At 39.4% G+C, this 23,821-nt stretch overlaps 1 protein-coding gene across 1 annotated transcript in view; it reads left to right on the forward strand.

The window, feature by feature from the left end:
* Nucleotides 1–23,821, forward strand: part of LOC124162026 (serine/threonine-protein kinase MARK2-like) — a 102,911-nt gene that overhangs the window by 58,864 nt on the left and 20,226 nt on the right. The window contains exon 3 of the mRNA XM_046538353.1: nt 14,503–14,593. Within this exon, the coding sequence (XP_046394309.1) occupies nt 14,503–14,593 (91 nt within the window). The remainder of the gene's footprint in view (nt 1–14,502; nt 14,594–23,821) is intronic.

Raw genomic sequence — 23,821 nt, forward strand, 5'->3', positions numbered from 1 at the left:
AGTATTTCTGGACCCTCAAATGATTCCCAGAGAATGAGGGCGGCGTGGAATATGAACTCAGCAGTCGCGGAAGACTGCTCACTTCAGAGCGAGCGTCACTTCCGCCAGGAAAAGAAGAAACATTCTGTCAACACGTCGATGGAATCTCAGGGACTAGTTCCCAATATCTGCGGTTGCTATCTTGCTTCCACTGAACAAAATAGATCATACTTAAATAAATACGCAAGAATAATCAATAGATTGAGATGAGATGAAGTTCATCAATTGGTCAAATTAACATAAGTTGATATAAATGAAGATAAACAACTTTTAAACATTTTCACAGGATTTTTTTATCGGTACGACGCTTTTCGAAGCTAAGACGTCGTTCTTGAGTACGAAAGAAGCATTTATTTATATTTTTGTACTCAAGAATGATGCCTTTGCGTCGATACGCGTCGTATCAATAAAAAATTCTGTAAAAATTTACAAAGGTTGTTATTCTTTATTCAGCATGAATTTTTACCAAGAGAAAGCCAAATATATCGATTTCATAAGTCGATCTCCTGATTAGCTCGAGTGGATTTGTCTGAAGATAGGAAATACCAATGAAAAATACAGTTAGAGGTAAAAATACCATCAAAACAGGTTTTTATATTGCTTTGGGTAATCATCAACAGTTAGGGAAATAGGAGTTCGGATAGTCAAGAGTACGTACGCAAAGCCTAACCCTCCGCGGGTTAACGCCCATTATCATACCAACTTTAGCAAGTATAGGAATTTCCTTCCTTAGGACATGTTTTTATATGGAAATCTGAGATGATTTGCAGAAATTGGGATGCCATCGCTGGATAAAGATTTCTCCCAATGAACACAAAATATTAACTGTCAGTTAATTTGCGGAAATGCGTCACTAAGAGAAAATATACAGGTGGTAAATGTTTTGCGAAACTTTTACCGACGCTGATACTTTGTAAGTGTATCGATTATATCAGGGATTTAGCAGGATGGTAATTACCATAACTTTTATTTCATCCAGAAGGTTTTTTCTTCTCTAACATTAAATGGTCTGAGCCAACAGATATCCCTCGGCCAATGTTTTCCCGTATTTTTTTGCTAGGCTCCGTTCGGTATTCATCTGTTCTTTCGGTAATACTTAACATTGCTTGTATATGCATTAGTCCTGTGGTATGCCTTCTCATTAGCCAATCAATATTTTTTTTACAAATAAGAGAAATATTATAGTTCTTCCAATTTTTCCTCTTCCGAAATCAAAATAATTCTAAAAACTTTTACATACTTACTCGTAAAAGATAACGGATTCCTTCATATTAAGCCGCATCGTGAGTCCGTCGAAATAAATCACGAATTAAGGTTAGAAGATGAACTAGGGCACGCCTAATTTGGCGCATTAAGGTTCTCAAAATACTGCCATAACGAAGTCCTGAACCCTGGCCCCCTGGGTGGGAGTCGTATACGCTACCACTACCCCACCTGATACGGAAGTGAGGCATGGACAATGACCGCAGCGGAGAAAGCAAGGATAGAGACCTTCGAAATGTGGTGCTACAGAAGAATGATGAAAATAAAATGGATCGACCGAGTTAGTAACGAGGAAGTCCTAAGAAGGGTAGGAGAGAAGAGAAGCCTTATGAAAACCTTAATAAGAAGACAGAACAACCTTGTAGGCCACATCCTGAGACATGATGGCCTGATGAAGACAATCGTCGAAGGACAAGTGGAAGGCAAGAATGGAAAAGGAAGACCTCGAACAAAATATATGGAACAAGTAAAGAGAGATGCGAAAGAGAAGAAATACGTAGGTGTGAAAGATTAGCTGATAGGAGAATAGAGTGGAGAGCTGCGTCAAACCAATCCTAGGATTGTTGACCAGTGATGATGATGGTGAAGGTTCCCAACATTTGAAATTAATAAAATACCTCTGCAGGCATATAGCCAGAAATTTTCTCATGGGGGCTGCTTCGGTGGTGTGTTGGTTGCCTATTCTAATAATTTTTTGTTGATTACGCGATGGAAAACTACAAATTTCATTAAATAAGCATTTCATTCAATTTCGTTTTGAACAATCATCATAAATGGTCAACACGGACGTAGTTATTACGGTTTGGTCTCCATATGCGTTTATTCCCGAAATTCTCTGATGTTTTGCATCGATAATTATAACCAAAAAATGTTAAACTTTTTGGTAATAATTATCGACGTTTCTTCTAAGTGATTTGGTGTAAAAAAATTATATTTAATTATATTATAGAATGTCCTAGGCTAGAGTAACGTAGATGTTTTGCAGGCAGCTGCCACAGTGGGCAACAAAAAAGTTACGGGATGATCTGAAGCCCTTATTAACCCTCTTACAATGCAACTGTACTTTTGAAAGATAATCATAATAATCACAAACATACAAATAATAATTGGAACCTCATTTGATCAGTTAAACTATGAACGGTTTCCAACCTTGATCAGTAGAGGCGGTATACGATTCTTCAGTCATTTCGATCCCCGACAACATTTTCCACGACACTGATGGGGAAACGTGGTAGCTTAGTGAGTAGAAGGTTTGGCTAACAAGAACTTGCTCTTCCCAGGGCGATGAGTCGTCAACAGATGTAACGTGAAGGGCTCTGAAATATTTGCGCGCCTGACCAAAGCCGTGAGGGATATTACTCTTCATTTTATATCTCATCTATCGACACATTCATGTTGGTCTTTCCCGTGTTGAAAATCACCCCACAAGTGTGATAAACATAAAAAAAATCGCCTCTTTGGAGTTCGGTTTGAAGGGCAACTATTTTGGTACCTATGAATATCAATGATATTGGGGAGCGTAGTAGCCTAGGGTAGAGAGCTTGGCTGAAGATCGAAGGCTCCAACGTTCATATTCTGGGTGAAGCAATCAAATACTCCCAAATAAAATCCTCTCAGTGTGAGGTCGTCTTGTAACCTTAGTGCGTGATGCCTGTCAGTGGCTAAGCCCGAAGCGATCTCTACCCTCACACAACGATTAAAAACCTTCAGAATGAATCTATAAATGAATGAGTGAACACCTTACGCGATATGATGCTATAAAATGCCTTGTGTAAGGCTAAAAAAGGGCTATTTAAAGTGGATGCGAAGGCTTACACGATGCGGTGATAATGAAAGATGCATTTTCCGGGTTTCACCGCGTGGTTTTTTTGGTGAAGACAACAGTTTCTCCTGCATTCCATTTGAAGTGACTTGACCTCGACCGAAAGACGCCTGCTGGAATGGAAGAGAAACTGTTATCTCTACCACGACGATGACGCGGTGAATCCAGGGAAATGCATCATTGACTAAAAGAAAAGAATAAAACTTTGCTAGTACCACAATGCTTCATTCACTTGCAACCGATTTACATACAGAGTATCATCACTACTATGTATCTAAATCGGTCGCAAGTGAAATATTAATTTTAAAACTAGCAAAGTTTTATTTTTCCTGATATTCACGAAGGAGATCCATCAAGTAAAGTCTAAAACTATTGCAAATGCAGCCTTCGCTACTTAAAGAGGTTTGTTAACAAGGGCGTACCCAGGATCGTAACTAGGGGGAGGGCAAGCCATGGTCATTGGGGGAGGGGGCAAGCCATGGTCTACGGGGAGCAAGCCAAGTTGTGACATTAGTTTATGACATTATTTCCTTAAAAAAATAGTTTTATTTTAGTTACATATCTTATACTAATACATATAATTTTTCGTGGGTTTAAAGAAACTATGTTGAATACTTTCGCTTCAATGCAGTATTGATTTTTCTTAAAGACTTTTGCAATTTTTGCTTCTATGGGGGCAGCGCCCCCCCCCCTGCCCCTCGCTGGGTACGCCCATGCTTGTTAACGTTTTGAATTAATTTTTTGACTCACTCGCTTCGGCTTGATGATTATGTTTATCGATTGTAAAAGCGAATTTTTATATTCGATCGACCCTAACCGTTAACGGCCAGTTTAACTAAATATGAAACCGGCGCTTAGAAAGAGCTTCAATTGATCGCACGGACCCGCTCATTTCCACTTTCGCAATGATTTGCTTCGACATGGCAACTCCCCAGAGAATCAGCCTCCCATCGGCTCCGCTCCAAGATCACCGTCACTCCACCCCCTCCCTCCCTCTCTCCCCGCACCCCCAAAGGAAAGCACTCTGGGACATTAATCACTTTGGCGATGCCCCTTCGCTCGATGCCCGAAACTCCTCCTCGCACCTCAAGCGACTCACGACGACGCCCGTCTCGACTGCGAAATGTCGCCCGCGACCAACTCAACGCTGGAAAACGGCGAAATATTTACAAAATTACGAGCCAAACCGATCCATCATCGTTCTCACCGCTGTGTGTGACTGATTCGGTGATTTAAAAAAAATTTCTCATTTTTCAAGGAAATCACGCCATATTCACTCACACACACTACGTGGACTATTTGCACAGGCGTGTGACAGATACAGTAGTTTTTGTATACTTTTTCATGTAAATGACTGAAGGCCTATTCCACCGGGGGAAACTTGAAATGGATGAATAGTATTCATTTTTTTATCTTGTTGGCTTAAAAATTTCTTAACGTTTCCTGACAGATACATACACTGTCCGGAATATAGAGTTCATTTCTGTTGATGACGTTTCTCGAGACATTGGTCAATAAAATATAACTGAGGACAAAATGAAGTTAATTTAGAACTGATATTTTGTCATGCGACTACTTCAAAATGGAATGACCCTTAATTTTATTCTCAGATATACCACCCGATAAGTGTCAGCATAGCGGCTGACGATTAGTTGAAATAAGTTTCCAAGCCCTTCAGGGCTGATACTGCCTTTCATTAGCCCTGGAAATGCAATAATAAGGTTTTCCAGCAGTAACTGAAGACAATGGCATACTTGGAACGTCATTCAGTACGTAACAGAGATTTTTTCTGAGTAGATCTCTAATAATTCAACATTTTAGTATTTCAACTACAATTTAATAGACTACCTCGTTAAAACTTCCAGTTTGCCACTTGTAAATGGTATGATGATCTGATCAGATCAACCGTAGAAGAACAGGTGGAAGGGAAGAAGGGCAAGGGAAGACCCTGAATGAGGCACATTGGGCAGGTTATAAAGGATGTAAAAAGAGAAGAAATTCGTCGTTCTGAAAAGGATAGCGAATGAGAAAGCAAAGTGGAGAGCTGCGTCAAACCAATCTTACTATTTTTATTGACTAATGATGATATTAACGAAGTGTTCGAATCGCAAAGCTCAATTTAACTTGGCATCAAGGACTAAAAAGACTGACACTGATTGAAATTAGGAATTTTTTGCCTAATTATAAAGACTAAACTTCGAAAGATCCTCTTATGACGCCCTCGACCCTGAACCAATTAAAAAATTTCAGTAGCCACTGACGGAAACCCTGAATTTGATATTATACAGTAAGTTGAAACCACGGCGATTCTCAATCCGTTCCACGGACATGGAGAATTTGAGTGTCTTAATCGTCCGATTTTGATATTACATGCTTCATAAACTAAGTGATTATTAGCCTTTTCTTTCTTCATATTCACACGGGAAACTCTAGACCGAGACGGGACGCCGCGTTTGAAAGGTGTGAGATGGCTCGGTGCGACTTTCAAAAGTGGATGACTGAGAAGAGAAGGATGTCAAGAGCGCTCTCTGCCAATGACATTGACAAGGGGGAGGAGGAGAGTAAATAAGGCGCTTCTTCCCGTCGAGCGGGAAGGGGGCCAATAGTATTCCCTCCCTCGGAGACGGAGAAGACTTGTGCCCGTATCCTGGCCGCGACCCCAACACTCCCAATGTCTTTCAACTGGACCATAAGGAGACATATCCAGTGATCCATTGCAAATCTCCCCTCTCTGATATTCTCTCTCAGAGATAAATAAGTGGAAAAAAATCTCTTTATCACCGTCATCGGCGATCGGGACGAAAACGTCTAAGGCCAATGACCTGCACCGGAGATAGAGCTTCATTTTTTAAACATGTTAGCTGGTCATGAAATAGAGGTTTTTGTATTTTTTGTTAATTGGCTGATCGTAAGTTGTAAAGCAGTTCCATCGCCTTACTACCCACATCATAGCAGTCTCTAGAAGTGCTGGAATTAATAGGAATTATTACAGATAATTCATAAGCGTTTGAAGTGATTTGCCAATTTAAATTCAAGTTGAATAGAGTTACGTAAAACGTCAAACACCATACGTGATATTTGTCCGTCTCTAGAAAAGTTCATTATTGTGATTTAAAATGAAATTACAGAAGTATACCATAGGGAGAAGCTACGGCGATGCTTGATGAGAGCTGACAAAGTACTACAAGGAGATAAAACATGAACAGATGAGGCGTAGAAGATGGGAGGATAGTGTAATTGCCATCACTTGACCTATATCTAATTGAGGATACAAAAGCAAAAATTATTAAAGCAAAAGAGAAACTATGCCTGACTAAAGCTTCATAAATCCTCTGCTAGCTAAGTGCATATTCCCAATGGCGGATCCTTGGGGGGCTATAGCCCCCCCTTGGATATCCAATTTACACTAGATATAATGGTAAGTTTTTCCGACCCCCACTACTGCTGGAATTTTAACCCCCACTTAGCACCCCCTTGTCCCTATCCTGGATCCGCTACTACATATCCTATATCATATTTCTACAACTTGAGCTTATACTTGGTCTGAATATGGGAGCCAAGGCATAACGAGTGGAGGTCTGTTGGTTTCCCCACCCTCGGGAGGGCGCGGCTTTTAACGCCGATCACGATGAAAAGCTTCGCACGGGGTTCGCCCTTCTCGCGAAGATGAATGGATGTCGCCTGTAGGCCATTGTGCACGAGAAGGGTGGGCTTTTGGCGATCTCACAGAGAGAGAATGATGGTGCGGGGTGTCTCTCGATACTTCTGGATAATGTCTTTCACCTTTGAAGGGAGCACCTCCCACCGCCTCTTAAATCTTCACGTCTTTCTGATGAGGATGCTGTGAAACCTGTGTAACTGGCCAACTCTACTTAGCGACCACCTCCATAAACGGTGACTTATCAGAACTAGACGTAGATTACGCCAATTTTCATCGGTCACTTTCTTCAACGACCAGCGTTAACATTATCATGATTTATAAGTCCAATATATATTTGTAACAATACAATTGTAGTATCAAATGGTTAAGAGAACATTTACGAAGGCAGGAAAATCCGAATCAATTAATAATCCGAAACAAATTATAAACTGGGAGAAATCTAGCCTCGTGGCATGGCTGCCGTCTCCAATGCCCAAATGCAACAAAAGGACATGCACTGACTCAACTTGTTGAGCGACATCCAAGAACGCGATCTCACTCGACCGACAAGTAGGTTGTTGGAGGAGGAACGGCGACGACTAAGCATTCAAAACGCGGAAGGAGAATAGCAGAAGACTAGGGATAAACAAGGAACGCCGTCATTCAACATCATTCAATGTTTACAATAATTACCACGGGAAAAAATCCGGGGATCGAACCACGGAACTTTGGATTTATTTTGGATTTGGGCAGTTGTCTACGTAGTGGTCCAAAAATCCAAAGGCCCTTGGTTCGATTCCCTGACCGGGAAATATTTTTGAAATTCGCAATAATTGCCATGGGAACGTTAACACGTGAATGATGATCGAACGGCGTGCCATTCATCCGGAAAAGTTTAAATTTTCAACGATCATTCAATGTAATAGAACGACAATTAATTAGGAAAAAATATCTCAGGCACCTATTACTCGATTGATTTGGTAATCTTACACTAACAAGAAAATATATGTTAAACCTCAAAGAGTAAGCTAACGGCGTATGCTATTCATTGAATGTTTAGCTTGACGCTACAGAGTTGTGGTGAACGTGGGTGGGCGAAATGGCAGAGGGCTGATTGTTTTGCTGGATGAGGGTTGGTTGGCGAGACGCAAGCGGGAGGGGAGGTTGGTAAGGTGCCCGGAGCGCCCTTGGCTTCGGTCTCTCTCCACGACTCCTTCCCCCCCGCGCGTACACTCTGTAAGAGATGGAAGGGGCACTCATCCTAGTGCGACAACTCGACCGCCCCCGCAGCGAATCCATCATATCAAGGTGACCTTGGAGGGACCACATCACCCTTTCTCTATTCTCACACTATAAGGAAGAGTTGAGAGGGGCGGTTTCCTTTATTTTCACTCCCAGCAAAAGTACACAGTCCTTCCCGGTTCCAAGCCGCCATCTTTTGCGTCGAAAAACACGCACGCCGCTAATTACGACAGAGGCGACAATTATCACCCTTGAAGAGCCATCCCTACTCCTTCACTAAAGTGCCTCCTACATCATCAATGGTGAACGCACGTGTATTCCTGAACGGAGCGGATGCTCAAAGAAAACGAGGAGGGGGACTATTTTTTAAAGTAAATATTCCTTTAGACGGATTTAACTCTTTTTCGTTTAAGTCGTGGGCCAATCAGACCAAAAAAGAAACGTACAGCGTTGCATTTGTTGACAAGTAGCTTCCTTTAGGTACATATGATCAAAACGAGGGGATTATTTTTCTTTTAGAGGGATTTAACTCTTTTTCGTTGAAGTCGCGGCCCACATGACAAAAACGGACAACGTTGCATATTTGGACAAGTAGCTTCCTTTTGATACATATAATCTATGGATCATAATGAATATTTTCCGGTGCTTACAAACATATAGCTTAGGACCGAAATGACGATTTTACCAAAATTGCGGCCTTTATGGACTGATGATAAATTTTCTTCATTAATTTTCTCTAGTTCTTCTACAGATACGATAATCTGATTACATCTCCCTACTAAGGAAACTGTTACTTGAGTAGCTAAATAATTATTTAGGCACTCAAAAAATTTCTTATGATGGGCTAAATATATTTTGTTAAAATATAGGAATGGCCAGTAGGAATAGTAAACGTAACGCTTTACGAGAAATCACAGCAAGGTACTTTAGAGGGAAAAGTGTTTCTTTTAGGACCACGTGGTGAAGAAAATTTTGTCCCACGAGCATGGGGTAGAAAATCCGTTGTTCACGAGCTTAGGCAACGAAAATTATTTTAGAATACCTTTGGTTGTTAATGTAAGAATAAATCAACTTTCAAAAACTTAAAATAAGATTTCTTCTTCGATAAAAGATTACAGATACTATAATTGGCAAGATGCATCAAGGGACAAGAAAATGTAACGTTATTATGACACATTATACATCTTCGATATTTAATGAAATAATAGCGGCCGCGGCAGAAACAGTGGAATTTTAAGAAACTCTAAAAAAAATGCCTTCCCGTAGAATGGAGAAGAAGGTTTTTCAAATGGATAGATTTCTAAAATATGGACGAAATACCCGTTCAAAATATTTATTTCCCCAAGAGACAAGTAAAAAATAACGTGTCCACCACGAGGATTTTAGGAGTCAACAGCCTCGTGACGTGCTTCTCTTGTTTTCTCAACCTCTAATTCAGCGTCTCCAAATTTGGCAGTAGATGAGTACCCATTTTCTAAGTAGTCCATTGCACCTTAAGACGAATGCCCTTGACTCAGATGGATTCAGAGAGTAAAGACAACGATGCCTCTCTCACATTTCCTCTAAAAATGCAGTTTCGCCTCCAGGAGGCGAAGGTACACGACGAGTTCCGAGCTCAAACAATAGGTCGGTAATAACAGCATTTTAAAATAGATAATAGGAAGAAAAAGTTAAAAAGCAACACTAAAGGTTTCATAGTATCCGGCTATTTTTATGCCCAATTAACGATCAAAATGAAGTCCGATGCAATAATATCCTACTAATATAACGGATTTCCTATAAAATTTAAAACCTGAAATGATTTATGTGGACTAAAATAGGTAAAAAATACAGAGCAAGTACGCAATGAAGACCGATCGGCAAGATCGCTCTCAAATTGTAAAGATGAATTGAGTTTTCAGCTATTAATGGCGATAAATTCCTCCCAAAATACAAAGAGAAATGATGTTTTAAACAAAGTAATTAGTTGAATGAAAAATGACATGAAAAGTTCTATCCACAGCCAAATTATAACTACGAAAAGTAGTATTAATGTAACAAAGAAGATGAAGAAGAGATTTATCATATTGTGAATAATGTATTTCTGCTGTACAGGACGCACAAGCATGTTATACGCGTTCTATTTCCTATCGGATTTTTTTGGAAAAAAGTTAAACCGTTTTATTCTATCTCGGAAAGGCTTTCGGCGAAGCTAACATGAGACGTTAAATTAATAGGATGAAGAAGGCAATATGGTTTTGTAAAAGTTTAAAAAATGAAATCTCCGTTTTATAAGGAAATTAACTGCAAAAAATGAAAGCATTGCAAGGGATTATGAAGCAGAGCACTACATAGAAATTGCCAACATAAGAGGCATAATTTTTGTAGCAATAACTTAAAATAATCGGTGAGTCATCAGATTCACTTGGAAAAAATGAGCTTGGATCCCAGACCTCACTCGGTTCTCTCATCAATGGGTTGAGCATTGAATGCCTTAACCTAAATGGATGGAATTCATTAGCGCGAATTTTCAGCATGAGGATGTCTCGCTTCCAAGTAAATTTGGCCGCAGTTCTCGAAAAGTGGACTCAACGTCAGATATCTTGCTTGGAATCTCGTGTGATTCAAATGTCACGTCGCTCCAACGCAGAACAAATTATAAACTGGGAGAAATCTAGCCTCGTGGCATGGCTTCCGTCACCAAATCGCCAGATGCAACAAACGGAGATGCGCTGACTCAACTTGCTGTGCGACATCCAAGAATGCGAGCTCACTCGACCGACAAGTAGGTTGTTGGAGGAGGAACGACGACGACTAAGCATCCAAAACGCGGAAAGAGAATAGCTGAAGACTAGGGATAAACAAAGAACACCTTTATTCAACATCATTCAATGTTAACAATAATTACCACGGGAAAAAAATCCGGGGATTGGACCACGGAACTTTGAATTACCGTGCCTCATTGGCTCACATTCATCGATTCATTTCGGAAAAAGATTGACTTCACACTATTATGAGTAACTTAACAACTTAGTCAATGGAAATGTCTCTCCTTGTAATTCAAACTTAATTTTTTCCGAAAAAATATTTATTGGATTTATTTTAGATTTGGGTAGTTGGCAACGCAGTGGCCCAAAAATCCAAAGGTCCTTGGTTCGATTTCCTTACCAGGGAAATATTTTTCGAAATTCGCAATAATTGCCATAGGAACGTTAACACATGAATGATAATTGAACGGCATGCCATTCACGCGAAAAGGTTGTAATTTTCAACGATCATTCAATGTAAGAGAACAAAAATCAATTGCTGGTATTCGTTAAATTTATACAAACGATCCCATAATATTACCAAGTATCGCAGGCACTCAACACAAGCACAGTTTATTATCGTGCAAAGAGAAGGAATTACATTGTAAGATGTTTCATGTACATAATACGTCCTCCAGTAAAAGCTAAAAATAATTTAAATCTCTTCAATTTCACGTCAACCACCCGTCAAGAACTTTTTGGGCTCCTTAACCAACACTATAAGGTTTTCACTACACCGAAATACAATTTTACAGAATTCCTCCTCAGCAGAGGTTGAGGAATTTTCTGTGGGAATTCCTAAAACTCCTTCCCCAAATATATCCAACAAAGGCTATCGACCTAAAATTCGATTGTAAATGTTTCCTATCATAACCATTCAAACCCCTTTTTTCCAGCAGAAAAGCTAAATGTATCCCAGCTATGTTTTCCATTTCTACTTCATGTTGACGAATTAGCATCAAAACATTTTATACGCACAGAATAGGAACCTGGAGGACAAAAGACCCCAGGTAACTAATAAAATTTATTATTATTCCGAGGCACTGAGCAATTTTTAAAATGTTGTTCAGCGGAGAAGAACAGAAGTGTTTTTCCTTTTTCTCTTTCCACCTACAGGATTTCATCCGTTTCCTTCTCCGTGCAGTTACGGGTGCTTGCTTTAAATTTTTTCTATCGTCAATAGTTACCTAGCCTTTTCTAATGTAAAATCTAAATTTGTTTTATTTTTCCACGTTAGAAATTGATTTTTGAAATTCTTCAATGGCAACCGTTGAGTGAAAAAACGAGGGTTGCCTAATCCGCTCAATCTAATCCATCCCCCTCAATACCGTCCCTCGATGATACAAGTATTCAGATACCCCCGATTGAATGCTTCAATATTGAGCCAGTTGATCCCGACATTCATTTATTCATAAACGGGCAGTTACCCTTTGACAAGAGTTATACATTACAAATATAAAATCAGAAATTGTCCCAGATCATGTTTGCTTCTTTAGATGAGGATCCCATTAAAGGAATATTTTTCAATAGATTTTTAGGGTCACGCATGCGCAATCAATGACCCTGGTAAGGATTGGCATTTGGAGGAGACGACATGCAGCTAAGGTCATTTGCGCCATGATGAAAGGGAAGGAATGATGTATTTATATACATTTCCTCTGATGCAGGGACCTTTCCCCAGCAACGCAAATTCTGTTTGTTTATGTGATAGCAGACCCGTCCTTGAGGCGAGCTATAATCGCTCAACTTATCCCAATCACGCTTCATGCTCAGCTTGGATCACTAGCATTGACATTCATATCATAATACACAGCCTTCACTCTTCACCCACGAAAAAATTGCAACTGACGTTTTTTCGACGATTATGACGCACTAGATGGTAGCTCCTAAATGCCAATGGGCGTGTGTCGAGAGAGGAGATATAAACTGAAGACTAATATCCCCAACTGCTTTGGCCAGGCGCACGAATATTTCAGAGCACTCCACGTTCCATCCGATGACGACGCATCGCCCTCAGGAACGCAAGACACAGAGAAAGCCATGGTTCGTTCACGTGTAAAAATGCAAGGGGTTTGAATGATACAGATCATCATTTGTCGAGACAGTGAAGAAAGCACTGAGTTTTGCTGGTGGTGGTGACAGGCAGTGACTGATCTGAATTTACTTCGGCCGGTTATATAACGTGCAGTTTAAGTATGAAATCCGAAGTGAGCGTGTTCTTTATTTAGAGTACAACTGCTGAAATAGCGTTCTCGCTTAACCGACTTGCTATAACTCTCAAGTGACGATTATGGGTATTTCAACTATCTAAAATATTTTCCATGAACACAATTCTGATTGACATGACAGATAGAATTCCATGCCAACCCAAAAATAGTTACAATTTATGATGACCACATCATCGGTAATTATTATAACAACAGTGATTTTTAGGTCACGGAAAGTTCCCATGGAGGTTGGCACGTAAAAATCACCCTTGTTGTCGCATATTTCCAATACATGTCACTATTTCTATCCTTGTCTCGGTTTCGAACCTACTTACCTTCATTCCATCCATCAGTTCTACCATACCTTTCTCCAATTGCTCAAAATAAAAATCTCCCGACGTGTTCACACAGATTGGAATTATTCGTTCATCGTTCATTTATGTTTCCAAGAAAATTAGAGAAGTTTTTAGGAAATAACTGGGGAGAAGCAAACGACTTAACTTTTCATAATCACCCCAACAGTGCACTACGTAACAAAATTACCCATGGAAAAATTACTAGCCTTTATCGGGATTCCTAAAATACGGACAATTTTAGAAAGTAGTATTTTTTGTGATTTCATTTTCTCTTCCAAAATAAGACGGGAGGGAAGTTCGTCTTTTGCGCTAAAGATATACCTAACGGAAGTGCTCCTAGCTCTGCGCGGCCGAAAATACTGATATCGCAGAAATCTTATGCACTTCCGGGGACGTGGTGATGACGTAATGAAAGGAATCACATGGACGGTACGGTGAAAAATGAGGTGGACTCCATTGGGGAGGGAAAAAGGGGGAAGAAGATAAATGAACGTAGTCACGCACTCACTCACTCATCCATTTCGCACGATAGACAGAGATCATAGTAAGCCAAAAGAGTTCTCGAGTCGAAATAGGCTTGCATTAAAATTTTACTTTTATCAACCAACGATAAAATTGATCATCATTTAAAAAATATATAAAATTAGTCATCATTTTAAGCATTTTGAAATAACTGCATGAAACAAATCGCACTCAAGCACAATGGTGCAAAGTTATATACACCAAGGATGGATTTCGTCTAGAATAAATATTCCTGGTTAAACCAAATATTTTTTCACGGCAAACTTCCTCCTTGGTGTATATAATTAATAACTTTGAATGTAAATGAACTTCCAATACGTCATTTTATACTATTCTCTCCACCTAGACAAACGAAACTCTCTCACGTAGAAAGGGCTATACTCACTCCATTATTCGCAGTTTTCCTCCACGTTTTAATGCAACATACACTTCTCTGACCTCCACAATTACTTCACTTATTGTTAGTCTTATTCAACCTTTTCATAGGCACAATCATGTTTCACCTCAGTTCCACGATAGAGTGAGTTCATGTATGCACATTAATAACATCATGTTATCAAAAATATTCAATTTTTCTCGGATTTATTTCGTCCGTGATTTCACATTCTTTCTTTCTCTTTCACAGAGCTGGAACCCAGCTTCCCATACCGCGATGTGGAGATCAGAAGAGGGGTCGACGTCACTGAGCTGTACGAAATGCAATCGGAGATCGGGAGGTAAGACATGGCTGAGAGATAGGGCTGTCTCTGTGATTTTACACGTCACTTTGGTGATGTTAATCCGGACCTTGAAGAGCATTATCATAATTTTACCGTATCACCACTTTATTATTTGAAAAACTCATATATAAGAGCGCAACAGAAATAGTGGACAGCGTAAAAAATACGGATATGTATAAATATCCATTAGGACATATATGTCCAAATTATTATTATAAGAGTTCCATTTGGCAAGCAATATAAACACTCATTATATCTTCAACGATTGTACGGCAGTGTTTTTTTTTCTCTGGAAATTATCTAGTCTTAACACTAGTTTTATCAAAAGTAGTTGTGAAAAAAAGTGAACAATTTTCGCAATCATCGCACGTGAAGGAACCGTTGTGTAAACAACAATTTGTTTGCTTTGAAATGAACCTAGTAAACATATTAGCCTTCTAAGTTCAGACCTCACGGTAATTTTTTTAATACTTTGTTTGTGCTCTTGCGTAATATATATTAGATTTATCTACGATGATATCATTCAAGGAGGAAAATGTATATCCTGTCGTATAGACAAAAATTGTGCATCATTTATGCATTACCAAGTATCGATTTATAGCAAAAATTTCAACCAAAGATGCTCATAAATATTTTCAGAGCTCTTCTAGAATTAATTTGGCGATTTACCGACTGTCACAAAGAATTTGTACGCAGATGTTCTCCTGCACGGGAAGATATTGCGATTCTCCATCTCCATGTGACGCGAAACAAAGGCGCGAAGCTATTTTAAAATTGTGTCACAATTGTCCAACGTGCCGAAGTAAACAAGAGTTTCGAAAGAACAACTTAAGTTTTCCTTTCAGTCACTTAGACGCAGTGCCACGAAAGAGCCAAAATAAGAGGGAAGACCGCTAACTAATGTGCCCTCAAATAAAGGGAAAGAAAGATATGCAAGACACTAGCCTTCGGAAAAGCGTAAAAAGCAAAACCAAAAACAAAAGTTTGTATGCTCATAGATAGGGTTATTTTTCCGTCTACATGCATTAACACTCTGATAAAATTGACAGAGCGAAATCCTTCTTCGAAAAACACCGGACCCTCGTATGACAATTGCGCAATATACTCTCGTAAAAATGTACAATTCCTGGAACTCAATAAGACAAGCTTTTGAAAACAGTTTTCATTAAAAATGGTAAGATTTTAACGCAGACATAACTACGAACTGCTTGCGGTACGAAGAGATTTTAAATTCAAATAATCCGTAATCCTTTGCAGATTTGCAGATCCATAAAAATAATTATAACCAAATCAGTATCGCTGCAAGGCATTCAACAGTCTTCTGGTGAAATCGGATGTCCAAAGGAAGTCCTGTATTTGACGCTATGAGCCGAAGTTGTTGACTCAAATGAGTTTGAATGACCCAACAATCTGTCGTAAATTCGAAGATGCCATCTGCCAGCTTTCGGACAATGAAAGAAAAATTTCTGTTTCCAAGATTTTTAATTTTATCGTGCATAATAGGCGGCATGATGTGGTGGAAGTTGTTAATATTAGTTAAAAGAGACATTTCAATGTTTCAACTGAATTTATTTTCACACGACGCGTTTCGTTGTTAAAGCAACATTTACAGGTGCATTATATGCAGCTAAGTCGTTCTTTAAATATGTCAGACTGCTAAAGGAGAGGGGTCGAATAGGGGGTAAGAGGTAAGATGGGGTTTTGGTGTGTCGGGAAGGGAAAAGGACCGCTATCAAAGCACGATCTCGACGAAAAATTACGTAGATATTTCGCCGTAACATCCGATAATAAATTACAAGTATCGTAAGTAATGGCTATCCACAATTACTTGAGTAGCAATATTGTATAACTTGAAACTTAGGCTTTCACAGCGAAATTCATTTGTATCGAATGCTTTTGGGAGCAGCGTATTGGTCTTTGTCAAGCGAGCTTTCGCGGCCATTTCAGGTCGCACTATAAGACGATGAAGCCATCATTCACCGCCTGATGATGCGACCGACAATAGCCGCGAAAGCTCGCTTGACAATGCGCAATACGCGGCTGCTCCCGAAAGCCTCCGATGCTAAAGCAGTCTAATTTAGCTTGGATTAATTTACCTAATCTCTTCATCCACTAGGATTTGAACCCATGGTCTCGTATGGTAAAATATTTATGAATCACCCATAGATGTTGGTTGATAGTTTCCACTCAAAAATTGCCCATTCCTGTGTTCTAATACCCCAATATTTTGCGATCAACAGATTAACGGTGAATGCTTCGAATGGAAATAGAGAATATCAGGAAATATTTTGTTGTGGGATAGTACTATCAATGAGTTATTCTAAGTGGAACGCTTGGCTTCTGATCCCGGGTTAAAATATTCCGAGAAGTCTTTGGAAAACCGCACCGTAGACTTGAAATGTGAGGAGACCCTGAGAAAGCAACTGACACCCTAACCTGAATGCGTGAAATTCACACGCCACTGACATAGTCCAGGGTGAGCTCTATCCTCACCCATTTGAACCAACCTTCTATTCGAATCAGTGAGTGAGGATGACTAAGCTCTAAGTATTTCTTTGAAAAAAAGCGATTTTCACCGTCATTTTCAAATTTTCGCGAGAGGAAACATGTTAGTCCGAGCCACCTCAAGGTCAAAACTGAAATTATGAAATTCCAGCAACCGCAAAAATCCGGCCGCCAGTGAATAATAACTCAGTGAGGATAACCAAGGTTTCATATAGATAAGTGAACGAAAGATAACGATGCAGTTTCCAAATAATACCCTCGCAATAAATACATGTGTCTGCTCAGTATACAAAAGTTGAGACCAACACATTTTCAGCATTACTATGGAAAAAGGAAAAAGTTATCAAATGAAAGTTATGTGATTAAATGAAGTTAAAAAATGGTATCGTTTCTTCTTCGAGAGTACCACATTTACCAGAAATAAAATTTACAATTGAAATAAACTACATGGAAAAAATGGAATTTTGATTTATATATATCGTTAAAACAAGGGCATGGCTTCTTCGCGAGTGCATAATTCACTAGAAATCAGATCAACGATCGAAATAAAATACATAAAAAAACGTAGACATTTCTTCAGACTGATCAAATTGATAACATGATCTCGGATTTTGTCTTTACAATTTTTCCCATATGCAGAAGCCGAACACCGCTATTTTAAATATATATTTCCTCCGAGAACATACTTCGTGGCGATAATCAGACAAATTGCTGGTGCCAAAATATCTTTCCACGTGTCCATGTAGTGTAAACAACCGAGGAGGTGATGGTCGTTGAAAGAAGACAGCATGACGAATGCATATATGAAATTTGCTTGAGTGACACTCCCGACAATGGACAAATTCCCACCTTGAGTAACTCCAGCAAACTCCTGAGCCAAAATTTAAGACCCAGAAATCACCTTTTGACTAAACACCAGAATAAGAATAGTTTTGTGAGAGAACGCCATTATATATGTATGTACGCATGTTGTTAGAGAGATAAGTTGGACAGGGATGGTAAACAATTGCCTGAAATCCTGGCAACACAAAAAAATTGACCTTTTTGGGAGTTCAAACTCTCAACTGAAGTAATTTCTGAAGTCACTATGCACAAGTTGATTATTACTTTCCCCTCCTTCCTTGCATGCTTTCTTTCCATTCAAAGAACGTCAAAATGGAAAGCATCCCATTCTCGGCATAGAAAGGTTTTCAATTTTGAATCCGATCGGATAGAGATCAATGATCGGCTAAGGTAGATTGCTAATTCATCAGTAAATCTCAGGAATGGAAAGGAATAAGCTGCGTGTCGATAGTGAGATAAAGAGCAAAAATGAATTACTGTGTTGCACAAATAGAACAGTAATTTTTATGAATTCCCAATACGTATCACTAATTCGTGCAACAAATCCTAAATGAAAATAATCGAATCAAATACTACTCTACCTTTTAAAGATAACATGAAATCCATAAATAAAATTCTCTCACGGCAACTAAATACGCACATCACTTAGTACTACAACTACATGAGCACTTACTACTCAAGGGTAACGTCCAGTCACCATAGAATTCATAAGGGATCACAGAGAGAATACCTTGAGTAAGAAAAAAGACAGCTACCTGCAGATGCCAATAAAATGTGATAAAATATTTATTTAATACATTAAAGAAATTGATGGCATCGCCTGACATTTTGGCAATCTCTACGAATTTGTATGCGCCACTAGATAGGTAGATTAAGGTTTCTTCATCTCTTACCTAAAGAATGAGACATTTTCTTTATCGGAGAATACAGCGAAAAAATGACATGTAATGTTTCAACTCCACTACATTAAGAGCAGCCATCTAGTCTACGTAGACCTATAATAAACCAGGGAATATTATTGCACAAAACATTTTTGAATAGTTAGTGTAGTATGAAACGAAATTTCACTAAAATAAAGCCTTCGTTAACAAATTTAACATCAGTCAGCCCATCAGCTGACACGGATGTCAATGCACGTATATAACATGCAGATTACAAACGTACGGCAGCAGGGCGACCGCAGCGAATTGCTCCTTTGGAGGTATGCAAATGCTACAACTTTCATGTGTTCGTGGGGCTGCATAATCACAAGGACAAAGTCCGACAGATTGTGGTCCACGTTCATTGATAATGCATGACCCTCAAAAAAAGAAGAGTACAGAAGTCAGAATACAACGTTAACAAAGGTTGAAGGTTCAAACTCATGCGTTCAAAATTTGCCAAAATACGCCATCTCAGCAACACCACATTATTAACATAAATGACTAGAAACGAAAGTTAAATGACCAAGTATTTCGACCGCTAAGTTCATCTGCGGCAAACGCAGTACGATTATTTTTCGGGCATAATTGTTTATACACTTAAGGAAATACAACAATTGATAATGAAATTTAAAAAAATATAAAATAAAAAATCAAAAACATGTTAACGATAGTCTCGATATGGCACGCACGAACTCAAATAGGGAACCAAACAGGAGTAGACGAGGTAAGTAGTTGTTGAGGTTTCATGGTACAAGACCCACTTTATTTAGGAAGGATATAGGTTCAGTTTAAAGCGCAGATTAAAAATTTATCATGAATTACCACATTCTCGATTGATCGCAGATATGCGTACGTACTTTTGAATGTCCACCGGTATTGTTTAAGAGCCCTTTAAACGTCTTTACATTTTATTTCATCGCCCATGCTCTCCTTTTTGCTCAAATTAAAGACCGACGCATAATAAACACTTACGTATTCTTAATGGAGAAAACTTACGAAAGGAGAAACTCCTTCCCAATCACCTTAATAAATTTTTCCTCAACGCAGTGTCAAATTAAAAAAAGAATACTATTACGCGTTGATAAGCACGCAGGTATGATTGTTTTGTCTTTTGTTTCAAAGGAATAAAGTGTCGCTATGAACCATTGATGAAAGAGTCACTCACAATTAAAAAACACTGGATAGGGGCCAGAAACAAAAAGGCCAGACTGCACGCAGGCATTCCACCTCTGCACTTCAAAGGGAAAATACTCACGAATGCCAAGCTGAAAGACTCAACAGTGTCCTGGAAGCATCGTCGGTGCCCAGAAGTTGGGGTGGCCCGTTTTCAGAGAATAGTCTATTAACTATCCCTGCCACAAGATTTATCCTTTTCCGAAGTGCATCTATAGGTTATTCCACGATGAACTACATCGCACATTATCTGCCAGTATTCAATGAACGAAAGGTATTCAGCATGAGTTGCCCTAATTTAAAGCTAGAATTATTGTCGGACACAAAACTGCTCACATTTGAGGTTGTAAACAACCATAAAATCATAACACAAAATAATCATAAAACTAAACCACCTTCATAATAAATAAATTCTCATTTTTTTAGTTTAAGGATACTTTTGAATTTTTCAAACTGTGCACGTGTGCCGATGGTCATGTTTATTACCAGTTTTATGAAAACTCGCAGTAGTATGGGAACAAAACTTAGTAGCGTAATACAAAATGTTGTCTCCCACGCATGTGGACAATTAGAGGATTGGATTTACTAATGAAAAGGTTAATTTGTAACTCTCTAAAGCAAGGTTTTCGCCCGAACGGAACGTAGAAAATATCGAAACGTAAACAGCAGTACTATAAAAATCGAGGTTTAAAGAAGGAGGCAGAAAATTACAAATTCGCGTGTCTAAATTTTACACATATGATTTCCTGGACTCGGAATTCAAGATATACCTAAATAGGTGGTTTTTTGAGGTATTACTTTGCGGCTAGAAACGGTGTATATTTATAGTCTCGCGTGTACTAAAATGTTTCGCATTCTTAGATAAGTAATACCATAAGCCCCTGAATGATAAATGCATATTTTCAAATGTAATTTCCAGAAAATGCCGGCGTTGTGGCCCTCAGTGAATGAGGTAGAGCATATTTCGAAACTATAATGAAAATGCCATATCCTTTGTTTTTCGCACCAACCTCCTTACACTTCTAAGCAAGCCGTCAGATGTGTGGCCAAAAGCAACGGCAACATTGGAGCCAGTTGGCACGGGGACGTCAACAAAGTGGGGCAACGGCAGGAATAATGAGTTTAAAGAGACTTGCAGAACGCAGCAGGAAACAGAAAGGAGAAGGGAAGGAGAGAGGAGTATTATGCACTCTGGTGGCTCACAGAAATATTCGCAAAGCGTACCATTGTGTAATTCCGGAACACACAGGGACGCTCGACTTCTACGGAGACATGGAAAAGAAGTAGGAAAATCTCGGGGAGGTCTTCGATGATAAATACCCCGGACCAGTCTTGATAGGTTGGCGCTACGAAGGATATAAGTGCCCATTCATGCACCAAGAACCATCCATAATTTTTTTCATTCCCTGACGATATATCTACTTACCATTTACACAAAATATAAATATAAAAGATACAGTTTCCGGCGAAATTCGGCGGAAATCTTTGATACTTGACATAACGAAAGCATTCGTCTATTTCCACACGTCTTTCTTTCTATCAACCCATGCCATTTTCATTAAGTACCGAAACCTGAGTGGGCATAGATAAATGAGTGTGGAAATATACCAGTGCTTTGGTTATGTTAAAACATTAATATACACATAGTATTGTGATAAAAAAAACACCAAATGACGCCACCACATAACACAACCAATCTATGCTTATCGTGGGTTATTCAGGTTTGAGGTCCAAAGGTTGGTTTGAACAGTTGAGGCAGTGGCGTAGCGAGGGGGATGATGCAGGGGGTCCGGAACCCCGCGAAATATAAAAACGCATTTACTTTGCTTCATAAAAGAAAACAAAATATTTGAAAAATCATGAATATACAAAAGATATCCTTGAAAAATGAAGTTTTTTTGATAATGAAAAGTGTTAAAATTAGTTTAAAACCCTCTACTTGGTGCCGTTTTTTATTTTTTCTCCCTGGTTTTGAACCCCCCCCCCCTGGAACGAAATTCCTGGCTACGCCAGTGAGTTGACGATAGAAGCCGACCTAGCTTAAGCCAAAAGCGTGTGAAGGGAAGGGGGTTCAGAACCTTATCTTTTGCTACCTCGCATTTCGAGGATTTCGTTTGGTGGTGTCCGAAAGGTTCAATCGGGAATTGAGCCCGGCATCCTACAATCATCAACACGACGCTCTACCCACTGGACCACCATGCTCCCCTATCAGCCTGGTTTTGGAGCAGTACTATCTAGCAGATTTTTTTCTTAGCGGAGACCACACATTATGCCATTTAAGTCACTCTGGTGGGGCCTAGTAAAATCGATGTAGTGGAGAAATGCGTTATCAACATTCGCAAATTATGGACTACCTTCACGCGAAGAGATAGTCAAAAGAGATTCCAGCCGGTTTTGATGCTTTCCTGGGTATTTGGCGGAAAGTTAACTCTGAGCGGCATATGTAACTCAAATTTCTTGGCCGCACTCACACTTTTGAGAAGGACACAAAGGTGCAACAACCGCTAGGGAATCTAGAGCAGAAGACGTTTACCGCAACCAGGAAACGCGATAGGCCGAGAGATGGCAAAGGATTCGACCCGGTTATCCACTCAGGGGCCGTGGAATGTGAGGCAAGGAGAAAGAGTGCCTATATATGCATGGCAGCCTCCTCCGTACAAACGACTGAGCTTACTAGCCCCGTAGTATCCTTAGATTTGCCATGAAAGAGTAGTTAGAGGTGCCCACAAAGTCCTGAACTCCTTTTGGGCTCTCATTTGATCTGGATGCCAATGCGCACTTTTTGAGTCTTCGCGTCATCATAATTTTTTTCGGATGAAACGCTCACATAAAGAGAACGCGTCAATCGGTCGTACTTGATCAAGTGCTCGTTAAAAATTAAATCACAATTTCCATGAGATTTCATTACAGGCAAACTTTTACGTGGATCAACTTTGTAAACCCCGAAAATTTGTCCACATCCAGTGTTTGAAACGAGTAATAAGTCACGAAAAGAGATCGGTCTAACGGAAGTTATGCGTCCTCTTTAAACTTTAAAGAGATTATTGAATTCTATCACTAAAGCCGGCACACAAAAAAATAGCGATAAATATAAACGTGGCAAAAATTAGTACGAATAAACGAGGACTAGACGCCATCTAACATTCTTATACAGAATTAATTATTACAGAAAACTGCCGCAAATACGGTAATGAAATTGAGTTGAGCTTTTTCTTAGCCTCTTCGATTTCTTTTCCGGAATGGAATTCTCAACTCGATATTATGTCAACGCTAATATTCATTCCGAGGCGTCCTCTCCACGATTCACGGTTAAAACTAACAAAACACGGTTGAAATTGCATGAAAAAAATCGAAGACGACTCTGCGAATTCCCAAAATCGACCCAACCTCACGGTAATTTTTCTAATTGAGCTAATGTTTTCAATTAATTACTTTAATTGAGCTAATGTTGTCAATGAACGCCGTCATTGACATATGGGTACAAGGATATTCTCAGTTCAAATGATTTATTGCTGATTTTCTTTCTATAAACCGGCCTTCAGAAAATTATTAAGAAGTCTCCAGGGTTTGTCCCTGTCGGAACCATTGCCTGCACATTGTGTATAGTCTTGATTATTCCATCAAATTGCTACTCTACCGCTTGATCTGCATCGCGACGTGTCGTCACCTTAGAAGAGGAAGGTGGTTGTCGAGCATTTATTACGTCGCGAGGTAGTTTATACATGTTATGGCTACCGCCGACGGTGGAGATGCTTCCACGCTTCTTTCCATTTACTTCCAT

The sequence above is a fragment of the Ischnura elegans genome, chromosome 7, assembly GCF_921293095.1.
Source record: "Ischnura elegans chromosome 7, ioIscEleg1.1, whole genome shotgun sequence".
NCBI classification, from domain to species: Eukaryota; Metazoa; Arthropoda; class Insecta; order Odonata; family Coenagrionidae; genus Ischnura; species Ischnura elegans.